This window comes from Stigmatopora nigra, chromosome 7 (assembly GCF_051989575.1).
Source record: "Stigmatopora nigra isolate UIUO_SnigA chromosome 7, RoL_Snig_1.1, whole genome shotgun sequence".
NCBI classification, from domain to species: domain Eukaryota; kingdom Metazoa; phylum Chordata; class Actinopteri; order Syngnathiformes; family Syngnathidae; genus Stigmatopora; species Stigmatopora nigra.
The window spans coordinates 9,125,943-9,142,084 of NC_135514.1; the positions used below are offsets into that span (position 1 = coordinate 9,125,943).

General features: G+C 40.2%; 4 protein-coding genes across 4 annotated transcripts; 3 read left to right on the forward strand and 1 right to left on the reverse strand.

Moving 5' to 3' along the window:
• Nucleotides 1–191: 191 nt before the first annotated feature.
• Nucleotides 192–3,213, forward strand: dap3 (death associated protein 3). Its single transcript, XM_077721784.1, has 13 exons — nt 192–447; nt 540–581; nt 878–994; nt 1,080–1,181; nt 1,263–1,371; nt 1,470–1,562; nt 1,664–1,794; nt 1,987–2,067; nt 2,154–2,318; nt 2,395–2,454; nt 2,530–2,619; nt 2,794–2,911; nt 2,991–3,213. Exons 2-13 carry the CDS (start codon nt 543–545, stop codon nt 3,074–3,076), a joined length of 1,191 nt encoding a protein of 396 aa, XP_077577910.1. The 5' UTR covers nt 192–447; nt 540–542; the 3' UTR covers nt 3,077–3,213.
• Nucleotides 3,214–3,662: 449 nt separating this feature from the next.
• On the forward strand, nt 3,663–7,844 carry gba1 (glucosylceramidase beta 1). Its single transcript, XM_077720410.1, has 11 exons — nt 3,663–3,931; nt 4,001–4,192; nt 4,601–4,747; nt 4,923–5,056; nt 5,204–5,376; nt 5,440–5,529; nt 5,607–5,754; nt 6,150–6,374; nt 6,443–6,606; nt 6,678–6,794; nt 6,867–7,844. Exons 1-11 carry the CDS (start codon nt 3,865–3,867, stop codon nt 6,982–6,984), a joined length of 1,575 nt encoding a protein of 524 aa, XP_077576536.1. The 5' UTR covers nt 3,663–3,864; the 3' UTR covers nt 6,985–7,844.
• On the reverse strand, nt 7,250–12,076 carry rnf115a (ring finger protein 115a). The gene is made up of 9 exons (XM_077720409.1): nt 11,916–12,076; nt 9,720–9,778; nt 9,598–9,655; nt 9,240–9,523; nt 9,009–9,077; nt 8,854–8,926; nt 8,682–8,775; nt 8,412–8,527; nt 7,250–8,338 (listed from the first exon to the last, which is right to left on the reverse strand). The coding sequence occupies exons 1-9, from the start codon at nt 11,991–11,993 to the stop codon at nt 8,219–8,221; spliced, it is 951 nt and encodes a 316-aa protein (XP_077576535.1). The 5' UTR covers nt 11,994–12,076; the 3' UTR covers nt 7,250–8,218.
• A 17-nt stretch (nt 12,077–12,093) lies between these two features.
• On the forward strand, nt 12,094–15,877 carry polr3c (polymerase (RNA) III (DNA directed) polypeptide C). The gene is made up of 12 exons (XM_077720408.1): nt 12,094–12,395; nt 12,977–13,241; nt 13,334–13,605; nt 13,940–14,044; nt 14,122–14,295; nt 14,366–14,417; nt 14,531–14,591; nt 14,674–14,824; nt 15,060–15,165; nt 15,408–15,453; nt 15,516–15,665; nt 15,743–15,877. The coding sequence occupies exons 1-12, from the start codon at nt 12,249–12,251 to the stop codon at nt 15,825–15,827; spliced, it is 1,614 nt and encodes a 537-aa protein (XP_077576534.1). The 5' UTR covers nt 12,094–12,248; the 3' UTR covers nt 15,828–15,877.
• The last annotated feature ends 265 nt before the right edge of the window (nt 15,878–16,142 follow it).

Consider the following 16,142-nt stretch of genomic DNA (forward strand, 5'->3'; position numbering starts at 1 on the left):
AATAGCTTTTAACAATGTACAGTGTATTTATGGTATGCACACCCTTGTCCAAATAATATATATTTTTATATAAAAAAGATCATTTTAGAACAATTAGAAAAGTATGCACTGCAATATTGGAAAATAGTAATACAACATGCAAACATCAAACTCCATTTTAATATTGTAGTACAGTATTTTGGCCATATCGCCCTGATTGGTAGTGTTGCCCTACGTCACTTCCTCTCAAAACGACTGCGTGATGGCGGCGCCCATGATGTCACGGCTGCATTGACTTCGTGCGCTTCTCCTTCACGTTACCGTGGAATTAAAACCGGGCAATTTGTTATAAATAGCAGTAATTGTATACGGAGAATTGCGGTAAATATAGTTTTGTGTTCTCAAACCTTGGAAGAATAGCATTTCCTGCAATCTGCTAGTTAGCCATCTGCTAAGTGTTTACATAAGGTGACAGGACACTGCCGTAAAAAGATACAAATCTAGCCTTTATTTGGGTGCAATATTTTTATTTACTTTGTATTACATCCTTGAATCTACAGAAGATGGCCCTTCACCGAATTTCCCCGAGGTTTTGGCAAACGGTAAGTTTGGAATCATGCGTAATTGACCTAAAAATGCATTTACCTGTAGTAGTGCTATCACGTCACCTGTTCATCTCATATATAGATCTGAAAAGTCTAAATATCATTACAAACTATTGCTAGTTGTCCTGGAGTAAAAGCAAAAAAAAATCCACCAAAGCACACCATATTGCTGAAAAACCTGTAATGTGCATCTCAAAGTGCTATTTTATTTGAGTTAATGATAAGTTTGCATACCACACCTTGATAAAAATGATGTACCCATCTACTCTTTCTAATTTTATATTTTCTTGCAGGTGAAACTTGTTCGGGGGCTTCATACAAGTGCACTAGGTCAGCAGCAGGAAGCCTTGGCAGTTGAACCAGAACCTCCTGTGCCATTTTCAGTCTTCAGAACACAAGAAAGTGATCCAGTAAGTCAAGCTCCTTCTCATCCCCATTTAGCCTTAGCGTGTGTTCTTCATCTAACATCCTTTTTCTTCTTCTTCTTCATTATAGGCTTGTCATTCAGAAAAACACATTGGACAGTATTACACCATATCGTCTGAACATATCCGCACCTTCTTTCCTCATGGCCTCCCTCGACGCTATCAGAAACAGGTTAATTCTTAAATGCATCCACAACAATTGTATTTTTTCAAAACAATATGGAAATCTTAACTGAACACTTTCTGTGTTTAGGTGAAAACGTTTACTGAAGCCACAATGATGGTGAGGCAGCCTGCCCTGGAGGTCATCTCCTATCTGAAGGAAACGGATACGAGCAAACCTGCAAAGCGATATATGTTCTGTATCCTTGACAAATTTGCCACTCAACAATGCAGCAAAATGCTTTGCATCGCTCGGGATCGCTCTTCATCTTATGATCCACCTTATCAATTTCATAAGACGGAGAAAAGGGCAGCGGCAAGACGATGTCTTTGTGTCACACCGTCCACTTTTGCCACACACAGGGATGGCTAGTGCTTCATATACCGGACGGTGAGGTTAAGAAAAAAAATAAGCTAACACCCATTGTTGGTCCAGAAAGAAAGTTGTGTATTTTTAATTAATATCTTTATGCTTGTCTTATTTGTTTCCAGCTCACATCTGGGTGAAGAACTGCAAGGAGCTACTTCCTTCAGCCTTTAACCCCTCTCGCTTCGACCAGCCTTTACAAGCCACCGAGTGGTTGCAGAACTTTAAAATCACCAATGAACATCTCCTGTCCAAGGTAGAGGCGAAATGTTACATTAAATAGCTGTGTGATTGTTAGGCCTTCATTCACACTTGAAGTACGTACTGTTGCTTCATAATGAAGAAAATAACAATTTTAAGGATTCTTTTATTTTTTCCCCACACCTGCCTTTCTCAGGAAGCCAAATAAATATTTGATGTTTTTTTTTTCGTTCTGTCTTCCCCCCAGATAAAGACAAGGCAGCGTTATGTGTGGACAAAGAGGGAGCATACAGAGGAAGGAAAAACTCTTGGCGAGTTAGTGGATCAGGTAGTTGTTGTTTTTTAGCTTCTCAAACATTTTCCATCACACAAAGATCTCAGTACCGTATTCAATGTCAAGTCTTTCTACTTTAGGGCATCTCTCGAGTCAAGAGCAGCAGTGACGTTGTAGGAGCACTGATGAAGGAGCTGAGGCAGCAGAGCGGGCAGCCTGGCTGTGACTTTCGTCTCGCTGTAGCCGTGGATGGCGTCAATGCTCTGTGGGGCAAGTCCAGCATCCAGAAGGAGGACAAAAGTGAGGTGAGGAAGATGTCCGTCCCTAAATATTGACTGTTACTTGGCAGCCTCATCCTCACGTGCTCGGGTTTGTCAACAGGTGGATCCAAGTGAGCTCACGCTGGTGTATAACCTGAGGAAAATGATGAAGAATGACTGGGTGAGAAGAACTTGGAAAAAGCGTTGATTACCTCTATTCTATCTTCATGTTTTAACCTTCATATTGTTATTTCAGACAGGAGGGGCCATCATTACTACTGTGGGTCACACGGGGTCTGTGTACCCAGCCAAATTGGCTCACTTGCCTCAGGAGCTGCTAGGAGAGGTCAGAGCTCACTCAACTGATTCTTTGCATACTCAAAACTATCAAATAACAGTGGCAAAAAAGGTTAAATTCTACAGAAATAGCGATGTTGTTTTCTATGAAAACAATCATTTGAATCAAGTGATAAGAGTGAAAATAACATAACATAATAACATCAGCTCTTGTGTCCATCAGAGAGGATTCGATAGCATGGACCCATTCATCCCAGTGTCGGTGCCATACTACAGTGAGAAGGAGTTTGAGAGCTGTTATCTATACTATATGGACCGCAATTGGCTGCAGCATCCAATGAGTAAGGGTTACCCCTGTCGCAAATGATCCTCTTCGGCAAACTGCTTTTATATCATGGTTATTTCTTTTTCCCTATTCAGGCCGAACAGAAGAGGGCAAGAAAGAGCTCATCTTCATGACAAACAGGATTCCTTCCATAATGGACAGAATCTGTGCGTTCCTTTGAAGCCGCAGACATCATCTAATCATGCAACACAAATGTCTGAAATAGAAATCTTGGAATTCAGTATTCATGTTTATGTGTATCTGTAAATTATTCATTCACCATGTTTCCTAATAAAATGGCTAAAATATTGCTTTTAATCATGCTCGCTTCAATTTCATTTGTTCACTTGTTTTGAATGCATGAATACACAATAATAAAATGTGGAAGTGACTCCACAATATTTTTTTAGTACAAATTTACCCAAATATTGTCCATTGCCTGCATCATGCTATTGATTGCCTGGTGACCAGTTTATCTGACATCTTGCCAGTCAGCTACGATATGCTTCATTTTAACTAAACCACATGATAAACACTATAAAATTGATGGCGATGAGCTTTTGGCTTATCCCCTCAGGGATGAAAATGCGTGACTAATTCGTCATTTGTCTACGTTGGAGGACATGTGAAAGTTTTGACTACATATGCTAAAATTATTTTTCCTTCATTGCCTACCTTGCAATGCCTCAGTTCCCATCTTGGTCAAACTTTGCTTTGGAGTTTGTGAAACAGCACCTCCGAGTGGCAATTTTTTTGTAATTACATAGCACGTGAAAAGTCACATGACTTGGTCATTCCAAACAAACCGTCGAACAGATCCGAATGTCAGAGGGACCAAAGTTTAAACTATTTAAAACGTATACAGCTAAAGTTCACTAAAGGACACGTTAATAAAAGGGCAGTTTTGTCGAGTCGTAAACTCACACTGTAAGGATGCTTTAACAGAAGTAGAAAAGTTGCTGTGAAAAGATGTTTCTACTAGTATTGCAATGCGCTCTTTTGCTAGTGACAGTTTCAAGGACAACTATTTCAACAGGTAATAAAAAACATCATCCTTCTTCAAGCTGATTTTCAAAACCTTAATTCTGTTTGTTATCCTTCAAAGGACGCAATAAGTGTGTCGCCAGAAGCTTTGGCCATGACTCGGTGGTTTGTGAGTGTAACTCCACGCACTGTGACTCCTTGGGTTCCGTTTCGGTTCCACCAATGGGTCAGTACATCTCCTTCACGAGCAGCGTGTCCGGAAGCCGGTTAGAGGAAAGCCAAGGTCCAATTCGACCCAACAGCACCGGAGCTAGTGAGTGTTGAGGGTTGCATTCAATCAGGGCCCAATGCCCATCAAAGGGCCTCCCTATTCTGGCCCTCTTTATAAGTGTGCTGAAGTTTTACATACATCTCTGTTTAGAAACTAGTATAAAAAATGTGTATGTTGGGGATGATCTAAGATTGATTCACATGGATTTGTGGGTGGGGGCATGCGTGGGTTTTCTCTGGGTACTCCAGTTTCCCTCTACATTCCAAAAACATGCATGATAAAAAAAATATATATATTTTTTTTACTTTAAAATTCATTCATTTCTGAACTTTATATAATTAGGTATTTGTTATCATGAAAATTAAATAGGGAAACTAGTTATGTCGTCACCTTGCTGACAGAAGCCAGGTGCTATTATTTACCACTTAGTTTGTTATGTGTCTCCCTCAGGCCTCAAACTGACTCTCTTTGCGGACAAAAAGTATCAGAAAATGAGAGGGTTTGGTGGTGCGATGACAGACGCTGCCGCAATTAACATCCTGTCACTTTCTTCTGGTGCACAAGACCAACTGCTGAGACAGTATTTTGCTCAAGAAGGTACACATCTAGTAAGATATATGAGCTGTTAAAAAAGCACATTTTTTGAATAGATAATGGTTTGTTTTATATATACAGAAGCAAGGCTATTATTTATAACAGCTTTGGGATGTTAAATGAGAAACCTTTTCACTATTGTATGCATAAAAATGTGTTAATATTTGTCATTTGTCAGGTATAGGATATACTGTGTTGCGTGTTCCCATGGCCAGCTGTGACTTTTCTACGCGTCTGTACACATATGCTGACTCAAAGGATGACTACAGTCTACACAATTTCACTCTGGCCCCTGAGGATGTTCACTTGAAGGTTAGGACACTGAGAAGAGGCAAGACACAAATATGGAATAAAAACGAGTGATAGCAGAGAGAACATTACAGTGATGAAAACAGTGAGATACTGATTTGAGCTCTTGCAAATGTATTGTTATCTTTCTAAATGGTTGTTTTTATTTAGATTCCTCTGCTACAGAGAGCCCAGGCCATGTCTCCACAACCCTTGTCTCTTCTGGGCAGTGCCTGGAGCTCTCCTGCCTGGATGAAAACAAACGGTGCACTCACAGGAAAAGGTTCCTTGAAAGGAAAACCCGGTGAAAAGGAGCATAAAAGTTGGGCGCACTACTATGTGAGGTAATTCATTGAAATGCAGTGTTTTGTTTATTAAAGCATTTAATATTATAATGTGTTTCTCAGATTCCTCGAGGAATATGCCAAGTATAATTTGACATTCTGGGGTGTGACGACAGGAAATGAACCCACTGCGGGATATGTTACAAACTACAGGTGTTAGATTTATTGCATAGAATAGCAGTTGTTATGTGATCAACACATTTAGAGACAGCATCTTTGTCTCCGTGTAGTTTCCAGGCACTGGGCTTCACTCCTGAGGAACAGAGGGACTGGGTGGCCATGGATCTGGGCCCCGCACTCCACGCCTCGTCATTCCCAAACACGCATGTGCTCATTCTGGATGACAACCGTGTACTGCTGCCTCACTGGGCCAAAGTGGTGTGTGTGTATATCCATCGGTTGATCTTTTTTATGTATTTATTTTGTACACTCAATTATTCTATTTGAACAGATACGGTTGAAAGTGGACATTGCACACAACATAGATCAAATTTTGTATTTTTTTTAAATTATAAGTTGCACCTGAGTATGTTGCACCAACCAAAGTATACACAATGAAGAGGAAAAATGCATTGAATTCACACCAAAGTATTGCATTTTTGGGAAAGGATATTGAAGATATTTTTGATTTTGCTATCCAATCTTCTCTTTTCTCAAACTTAAAGCTGATGGTGTTTACACGCTCATAAGCTCTCAACTATATGACGAAACACACTTTTTTTTAAACTATTGATTCCCAGAAATTACTAAACCTGTGACCTGCCTGCCTCCAGGTGCTGAGTGACATCCACGCAGCTCAGTATATCCACGGTGTGGCAGTGCACTGGTACATGGATGGCGTGATCCCTGCCGGGTCCAGCCTGGGAACGACCCACGAGTTGTATCCAGAGTATTACCTGTTTGGCACGGAGGCCTGCGCAGGTTGGATAGGGAAAGACCAAGGAGTGACATTGGGGAGCTGGCAGAGGGCCGAAAATTATGCACATGACATCTTAGAGGTATGTACTGCGCCATGTGGCAGATCCTGCAAGTGCTTGTGTCACATCTTCACTTCCCTCTTTGACAGGACTTAAATAATTATGTAACGGGCTGGACCGACTGGAACTTGGCGTTGAATCTGATCGGTGGACCCAACTGGGTCAAGAACTTTGCCGACAGCCCCGTTATAGTGGATGCCAAGCGTGACGTCTTCTACAAGCAGCCAACCTTTTACAGCATGGCACACTTCAGGTAGTAAAGGGACATTTCTTTATTTTAAGGCTGTTGTGATATTGACATTTTTTACTTGTATTTGGACACAGTAAATTCCTCTATGAGGGCTCTCAGAGAGTTGGTGTGTCCCCCAGCGGAAAAACCATCCTTGAATTTGCTGCATTTGTACGACAGGATGCCTCAGTGGTACTCATCGTACTTAACAGGTTGGATGAATGCGAATGAGATACCGATGTTCAGTTTGAGGCTTTAATGCACTGTCTGTATATATGTTTTAGGTCACCCTCAGCCATTCAGTTTGAAGTGTGGGACCCCATGGTGGGCTATATTCCCTCAACAGCACCACCTCATTCCTTACTCACGTTTATATGGTACACCCAGGGATTAAATGTGTAATTTCCATTGCAGGTAAGAATTAATTTTCTTACCTCACCTGTAGAAGTTTTTTTGTTTTTGAACTAAAGAACTTTTAATGTGTTCTTTCATGTTGCCTACTTAAATAATGAATATTAAGGGCACACTTAAAAGTGAATAAAAGAATAATGTTGACTGAAAGATTAACAATTTGAGAACAATGTTTTTTGGGTTTAACTAATTTTTACAATTTATCCACACTATTTTTTTTTAATATTGGATATATGAATAAGGTAATCAATCGTCATACATCATAGACACTTTTATTTCAATCATAATATACAGTTTAACCATGTATGTCATTCACATTTGCATCTCCATTCTCAATGTTTTTCTTTGCAAACTGTTTTTCGACTACAATATTTACACTTAAAAAAAACAAGTGGTAGAAATGTGGTCATACAGAAAGGACTATTATGACATGATATCAGATTATAATATGTACACCAGTATAATTAGGTGGAATTCAAAAAATGGGATAAGCGCTGATGGCTTAATTCAATTTAACTGGTTAGCACAATCGCTTTCCAGTACATGTTGAGTTCAAATCCAGCCTTGCTGTGAGAAATTTGTCCTTTGTAGGTTTTCTCAATTTTCCTCTCACGTTGTAAAACATGCATCAAAGGTATATTTGAAGGCCATGGGCGTGAATTGTTGATTGGTTAGGGCAATGTGTATCCCCTTTCTTGCCTAAAATCATCTAATGGGCTCCACAGATGAATGCTGTGTTGTTTTGAAGATATCATTTCCCTTTTAGGAATGCTTAAACTAACATTAAGCAAAGAAAATACAATTGGGGACAGTTATAACAATAAATAAAGTCCATTAATGTATACAGTAAAGTGTGTATTTTGTGATACAAAAGCTGACATTTACCCAAAATAGCGTTAGAAGGTAAAGTGGCTTGAGGGGTAAACAGAGAAGGACCTCAACTGCGGTGGAAAAAAACACCTTCACCGGAATATTATAGGAATGGGCTTTCTAATTGCTTGTATATCAATGTGTAAAGGGTGAGAGGTGACTCATTTGTATGAGCCAGAAAACCATATCTTAGTATTTTGAATGGCGCACTTTGCAGAATACAAGTGTCCCCTTTAAGATCTGTATGTATGCGTTTACTTGGGAGGGAAAAACTTAAGAGAAAATACAAAATAAAAGTGATTATGACGCCAAGGAGAGCAACAAACGCCTTTCTCGGCTTTTTGTCGGTTAGTCTTCAGAAGGACCATCTTTCCTGTGTGCGGGGGTCCATGGAAAGGGAGGGGGGCTCTGATGGGGGCTGACTGCTGCTGTCTTCTCCGTTCAAACTCTTCCGGCAAACTGGACACGTGTCGTGCTGCGGAACAAACCGCCACGAGGCGTCAGATCGCCGAGTGTGACGACATTGTTGGGTGTATGTCGTGACTCACCATCTCTAGCCATGGCACTATACAGGCTGAATGGAAGATATGATTACAGGGGAGCTGTCTGACGGCCTCGCCAACCTCAAAGTCTTCTTTGCACACTGGACATTCCATACAACAATCTGCACGCAAAAGTTGCAAAGTGAATTTATCAGTTTAATTAATGTTTTTATTAAACAAGATTATTTCTGCTATGATAGAGGGGTGGCCTTTACATTTATAGTATAAGGAGACTTTTTGGCACCCTGTGCATCAGAAACCAAATGAGGGACTGACCTGCTTGTTCCTGAGAAATATTAACAAAGGGGAGAGAGGAGATTCGCTCTTTCTCTGCTGGAGGAGGCCCTGTATTCTCCAGCTGACCTAACAACTACACAAACACACAATGATAAGTGACTGGGAAAAGAGAACAAAACCAACTGTACAGGTAAGTAGTCATTTTCTGTACTTGTGTTATGACAGCATCCAGGCCACCTTGTCCCCAAGCATAGTCGCCTGGATTAGAATGCAGCATTCCTGTCCTAGAAAGGCAGAAAGGACCAGTTGTGGATAGCACTTCACAATAAAAAAAATCAATAGGATTCAATAATGTGAGCATATCACCATGACAATGGGGGTGTGCCAGAAACTCCAGAATTGGCAAAAAGGCCAGCAAGGAACTGCTGTACAATCCTAAGTGGCAGACAATGCAAACGGTATTGCTTTGTTTCTCACTCTAACAAGTCATAGATTTGAAATTACTAATCTCACGACTCAATACCTCCTTAAAAAATTAAAAATAAAAACAGTTTTCAATATGAGAAAAGCACATGCATTCAAGTAATGCCAACCCACCCTTCGACAGCAGGTGACCGGTCAGGCCTGCTGCTGACTCTGGACCTATATCTCCTATGAGTGTGTAAACGTGGGGGACGCGCCGGGCCCCAGTGATCGCCTGTGCCTAGTGAGACCCCCATTGGCCCTCCGAGGCCAGCAGGGACGGAGCCCCCGATGGGTTCGTTTTCGACTCCCCCTAGGTCGCCGAGCCTGCCCAACCGCCAGCCAGGGAGTCGAGGTTCGGAATCGGGGTTGTCGCCGTCGATGGAAAATGGCCGTTCCAATAATAACAGATGCCAAAGCTGTGGAAAGTTATTAGAATTATGATTATACCAGCAATTTTTCCAACCGTACACTAAATGATATTGTATTTTACCTCTGCAAACTGGGTGGCTGCATCATCCATTCCATTAGCGCCGCTCTCGAGGAGGTTACTGGAATTGCAGGACAAATATATTACAGTACTTGAAGATAAATTGAGTGAGTCACAGATCTTACCTTGAATCTTCTGTCACTTCTTCAATGAAGCCTGAGTCACAGCGAGGACAAATATACTCCTTTAAAAAGTCAGATGACAGTACACACTTAGACACTAAGTTAATGCTTCAGACTAAAATAAGAAACCCACCAAAAATCAATCTCGCTTTGAACTGAACGACATAGGAATCACATTCTAATGATTAAACCAAAAACAAGCACAAATTGTCTTAAGCAGATAATTAAATAGTACATAAAGTTACATGTTGGCAAATTAGTCAAACAGCAGAAAGTTACTGACTATACTACTACAATACTTCTGGCTATTCTGGGCCCTTCAATTTAAAAAAAACAAACATTTTTAGTCCATAAAAGCTTCCTTTTGTGTGACTCCTGTAAATGCTGAATAAAACATTCACTTCTATATACGTAGGTCGTGACATAAAATGGGCAAATGCTACAGTGAATGAATGCCACCTAAGAGGTAGAGCTGGTCTGCCAACCACACCTAAACTATAATAGATTTTTTTGGAAAGTCTGCTCCGTAATTAAGAGTGGTTGAGATATTCTGATAAAAAAAGAATTCCAGCCATTATTAAATAATGACAGCAGGATGATTATGTCACACCGCACAGAAAGGAGGTAATGCCACAGGTTTCAGCCACAATTGCCACCACAAGATATGCTGATAGGCTAGTATTACCCGCGAGGTCAGATACACCACAATTCAGTCAGAACAAAAGATAATATTTCATGCACAATATAATTAGATCACACATTAAAACCGCTAAAGTCAGACAAAAAAAATGAGACCATGCTTAAATTAATCAGGAATGTCAGCGTAGCCCTGCTTTGCCACAGCTTAGAAAGAATTACTCATTTACATAATTAGATACATGACAACGTCAGTGTGTGGTGTGAAACTTGTTCGTCATCCAAATATTCTTTGTCAGTTGTATTGTGTGTTCAGTGTAATATTTTTTTTATTTCAAAAGGGGTTATGTTGCCACCATTGTACAGCATAATATGAAAATGCTATTTAACAATAAGTGTGTATGAAATAAAATTACTTATTAATATACAGGATACACAAATGCAGTCATTTACATACAAGACCAGTCAATAGTTTGAAGACACTTAATCATCCTTTTAGATGTGCAAATTTCATTATAATCATGTATTTTTATGCAATCTATCTGACCTCAATGCCCATTGAGCTGAACATCCATTGTTTAAGGGAGTTTCAAATATTGAGAAACCCTTACATTTTTAGGAGTAGTACACGTTTTGACAAGAAGCACATTTTTTTCAGCATACGCAAATCATCAGATACCACCATTGGGGGCTAATTTAGTTTAATCTGACAACAGCCATAATTCAGACAAAAATATGATGCAACAAATCAATGTTTATAGTGACTGAGGTTTAAAACCGGGGTTTATGACTTACTTACTGGGGTTAAAACCTATTCCAGTAGCACCTAGACACTACTTAGTGTATACATGGGAAATTAGGTTTATTGTTAAAAAGTACACCGTATTTAATAAACGTAGTTGGAAGATAATGCATTCATTTGCATTGTTTGAATTAATTTAAACACAACTGAGATGCAGTCGGGCAATGATTATTACACCATAAGAGGGAGGTTGTGTAGTATTAGTAGTACTACACTTTCAGAAGTATGCGTTACTAATGTTTTTGTGTGCGTAAATTGTGGCGCAAGACTTGGTTGTCTTGGAAAAATGTCAATAGTCAGCATCCAATGTTCAATAAGACTCATTTTTCAATTTCGAATTGAAAGCCTTTCTAAATGTAAAATCTAACTGCTACCTTTTTCACTTTACAAGAGAGAGAAACTGAATGTGAAAGCGATCCGACAAATATTTTATTTTTAAACGTCCGTCTTTAGCCCAGCATTGTGTTGAAGTGCAAGACAACACCAAGAGCAGATCCTTTAAGATCACTCTTTGCCTCGAGTGTGTTCCACCAGGATTGCAAATAAGCACTGATCTTATGTTATTTGTCGCATGAATGTACATTTTTCACTGATCCTTAAGAACATGAACAACAACAACAAATGCCGCTCTGTGCTAACAGACTCGCTAGCTTTTCGGCTAAGGAAGGCAAGCCGAACAACCACTCATCGGCAAAGACATCACATTGTCAACCGATCAAATGCATCGACATAAAAGCTAAAGGTAAAAATAAATAGCTTACCGGGAGTTTTGGATTTACTTCGCCCTTACAACAGTGACAGAAAAACCGATGCGGGGGAACAGCCGCTGCCTCCGCCATCTTTCCCTAAGCGAGCACACAAACAGTGACGTCGGTCCTCCACCAAGTATGTACGCGAGACCGCCTCCTTCCCGGCATGCACCTCTCCGTGGACCGGCAAATCACGACGAGGAAAAACTAAACACGGAAGTTGACTTCTGTTGACATGGGCTGAGTTGCATGTGTTTATTTTTGACACGCGTTTAAAAATCGCATCCCGTAACCGAATAGAACGTGCGTATTATTCATAAATTGTAAAGCTATTTTTTGCTCAAGATGACTTCCCAAGAGGTGCGCCTGTGCAGCCTCCTGCTGCGGGAACACTTTGGAGAAGTTGTGGAGAAAGTGGGCACACATCTACTCAGAGGTGGAACGCAAACGCTAAGATCCATCGTTCAAGGAACTGGCATCTCTGTGGACTTGGTACCTTCCTCCTGTTGCTTTATCTGTCTATTTTTATTGATAATCCGTCTATTTTATTGTTGATCCTTCCCTTTTCTGTATCATTTGTCCACAAAATCCACTGTACATGCACCCAAAATGTGATCATTACTTAAACAAGTAATATCTGAATGAATTCACTCAACAATGTAAGACAGCTACAAAAGAATGACAACACGATGACTATACGCAACATCAATACAAATTCCACATTAAAGTAGTAAAGAATACCACAATCGTAAACATGAGATGGAAACTATTACAATGCTCACAACAAGTGCTCTTGCATGTTCATATTGATGACCCTGAATGTCTGTAACCAAATTCTAGTGAGCCACTGGAACTGACACTCGACACGATTGGCATAAAGATCTGTTATATGTATTTTTTGATCGACTGATCCATCAAAATTTATAAATGCAATTATGCTCTTTTACTTATTGGTATAAGAGCCATTCATTAACTGCATGCAGTATATATACGTCAGAAGAAAGTGACATTTTTTTCCAGTTTACAGTAATTATGAAGTACATTTCATGCCTTTGCTCTGTTTGACACGGCAGGTCAAAAAGTCGCTTTGTGTGCTCATGCAACATGGAACATGTGTGTTCAGCCCGGGGCGTAAGGGGCGTGGCAGCCCCACCGAGTACCAATGCAGTTCCAATATCATGCTGAAGATCCTCCGCTACCCACGCTACATCTACACCGCCAAGACGCTTTATGGCGACACTGGTGAGCTCATCATTGAAGAATTGCTGCAGAGGGGTCACGTGACCATGAGCAGCATTGTAAAAGTAGTGGCAGATCGTCTCACACAGAATATGGAGGGTCAGTAAATCCAAATTTGAATACTGCAATATTTAAAAAAAATATATATATCTAAAATGGCCTCATGCTCTCTCTTACATTTGGGATCACAGAGGGACAGAGCATGGATTTCAAGGATGTTTCATCCTCCTTTTCCAAATTGGTTGAGACGCATTTTATTCAACGTTGCCCTCCAATGGCAAGCGCCAAGGCTAAAGCCGATCCATCAACACCTGAAGTTCCTGCGAGCACTGAACCGCTGGCTCCTGAGAGTTTCCCCAATTGCTACATCGTGCCAAATGTTACTCTCCTTGGACGAGGAAAGAGGCAGCTTGAGGACCCAGAGGAGCAAAGTGTTGCAAAAAAGGCCAGGATGGACATAGAGGTGGGTTCACTTGGTACATTGACATATTGGGAATTTCATTTCACAGCTCTACACATTAGCAGTTTTTGTCAGCAAATCCATCTCGTCGCTGATTTTTTTTTTCTTCAATTATGAAGTTTTTTTTTAGTAAAAATAAAAAACTTCCATTTATTATATTTTATAACTTTATTGAAACGTTTCATAAGAAATGAACTCTAGATTTTGTTTATGCAAGTCCTCCTCCCCCAATGAATCCATGCAAATGTTACAAGTTATATTATTGTTTTAGTGTTAGCACAAACCCAGATTTTTTTTCTATTTCTATAGCTTCTTCAAGATGTGTTTTTTTTTTCAGACTCATGGGGACGAGGGAATTTACTGGCAGGTGAATTTTGACCGATTTCATCTCCACTTTCGAGACCAAGCAATCGTCAGCGCCATGTCCAACAAGATGGACCAGGTTAGGCAATTGCAAACAATAGCTGAAGTTGGGAATTTGAAAATTTCAGTTCTTTCATGTTCCTGTTTACTTACCAGACCAGCGGTGAGATCGTAAGGAGCATGCTGAGATTGAGCGAGGTGACCACTCTCCCCACTGCTGCCTACACGAAGCCGCTCTCCGCTAACGAGATCTTCAGATCTTTGCCAGCCGCCTACAACATCTCTAGACAAGTGCTAGACCAGTACCTCACGCTATTGGTGGATGACCCGGTATGGAATTGCGTTGACGTGCTGCCGTTTTTCTCAAAGGAAACATTCTCATCATTTTACCTTTTCCTAGATGGAGTTTGTGAGCAAAGCTGGCGAGAGTGGAGGCGGGATGTATTCTGTCAGTATCTTTTTCCATGAACATCTTTCCTGAAGTGTATTTACTCATCATTTAGACGTTTAAGAAAACAACACTCTCCACAAAATCCTGGATTTGTTTTCTTGACTAACATGTCAGATTTGCAGCGAGCACTCGCCAAACTAGCGCGAGCAACGTTAGAGTCAGTTGTCCAGGAAAGGTCAGCTGGTGTTTTTTTTCTTTTGACTTTATATTAAAGTTATTGTGAACCCCCCCAAAAAATTATACTCCCATTCTGTCAGATTTGGATCACGATCGGCACGCATCTTCCGGCTTTTGCTCAAGAAGAAACATCTGGAACAGAAGCAGGTGGAGGATTTTGCCATGATTCCCGCCAAGGAAGCAAAAGACATGCTTTACACTCTTCTCTCGCAGAACCTGGTCCAACTCCAGGTAGATTTGGGATTTTGAATTCTCTTTAAGGTGTTTCTCTAGAGCAGTCGTTCTTAACTTGGGTTTGATAATGTTGCAAGGAATTTATTTCTATATATTTTATTTTACACTAAAGTAGGATTTGGTGAATGCACATATAAAATTGGCGGGGTTCTGTAGCTACAACAAGTTTAAGAGCCACTGCTCTAGAGCAAATCAAATTTAGAGTGGAAATAATCATTCATCATCCTTCCAGGAACTCCCAAAGACTCCTGACTTTGCTCCTTCACGCACCTTTTATCTTTACACCGTCAATCAGCTTTCCACTTCACGAATGTTGCTCCAAATCTGCTATAAGGCAAGTTATGCGTCTGTTGAAAAAAGGTGCCAAAAAAAATCATCAGACTTTTCATGGGACAATTTTGCATTTCCTACAACTTCAAATTTGAGACGTATCCTATTGATTCATACATAAAATGAAACAAAAATGTCAATTTGCTTACAAAAAACAAACTTTAATCTTTCTGTTGTCTTTTATAGAGCTCTACATAAATTAGATCTGTCTTAATTTAATTCTTTGTACTGTGTGTGTGTGTGCAGACAGTGGCCAACCTTATACACAGACGTTTATTTGAGACTTCAAATAGCAAGTGAGTACCCCCTTTGGTTAAAATGTACCTTCGGTGGCCTTACAATGGTGCTTGATTGACAGGCGTTTGCTGGAAAAGTCCCAGCGTATCGAGGCCATTCTGGCATCTCTGCAGGCCGGCGGGGCAGAGCCGGAGCAGCTCACCGAGGTGGAGGAAATGATCACGGCTCCCGAAAAGCAACAACTCGAGTCTCTGCAGCTTCATGTTAACAAGTACGATCAGTAGTCAGGTCATCCTGTAATTTTCTTGTATTTTCATTCATGCCATCAACTTGCTGTTTCTCTTCAAGGCTGGATTCAGCGGAAAACCAAGTGGATGAAACTATATTTCTGCTAGAATCTTACATCAAATCTACAGCAACCACAGTTGAGTAAGACCCAATGATAGTATTCACAAATGGTTTCAAACATTACTCATGATTGTTCAAATGTTTGAGTCCATGGTGAACTCCAATTATCATGATTTTTCTTTCCAATAAAATCCTAAATGGGTGTTTTTTGTTCTTAAAAATGTGTGTTTAATCTCCATTCATTAAAACACATTGCAGTTTGGTTGCAAAACTCCAAACAATAGATGTCAATGATGGCTTTGCCACATGAAAAAAATACAAAAAAACAACAGAACAAATTGCAAATGATAACATAGTACATGACCATGATTTTTTTTCACATGCAATTTAAACAATTGTC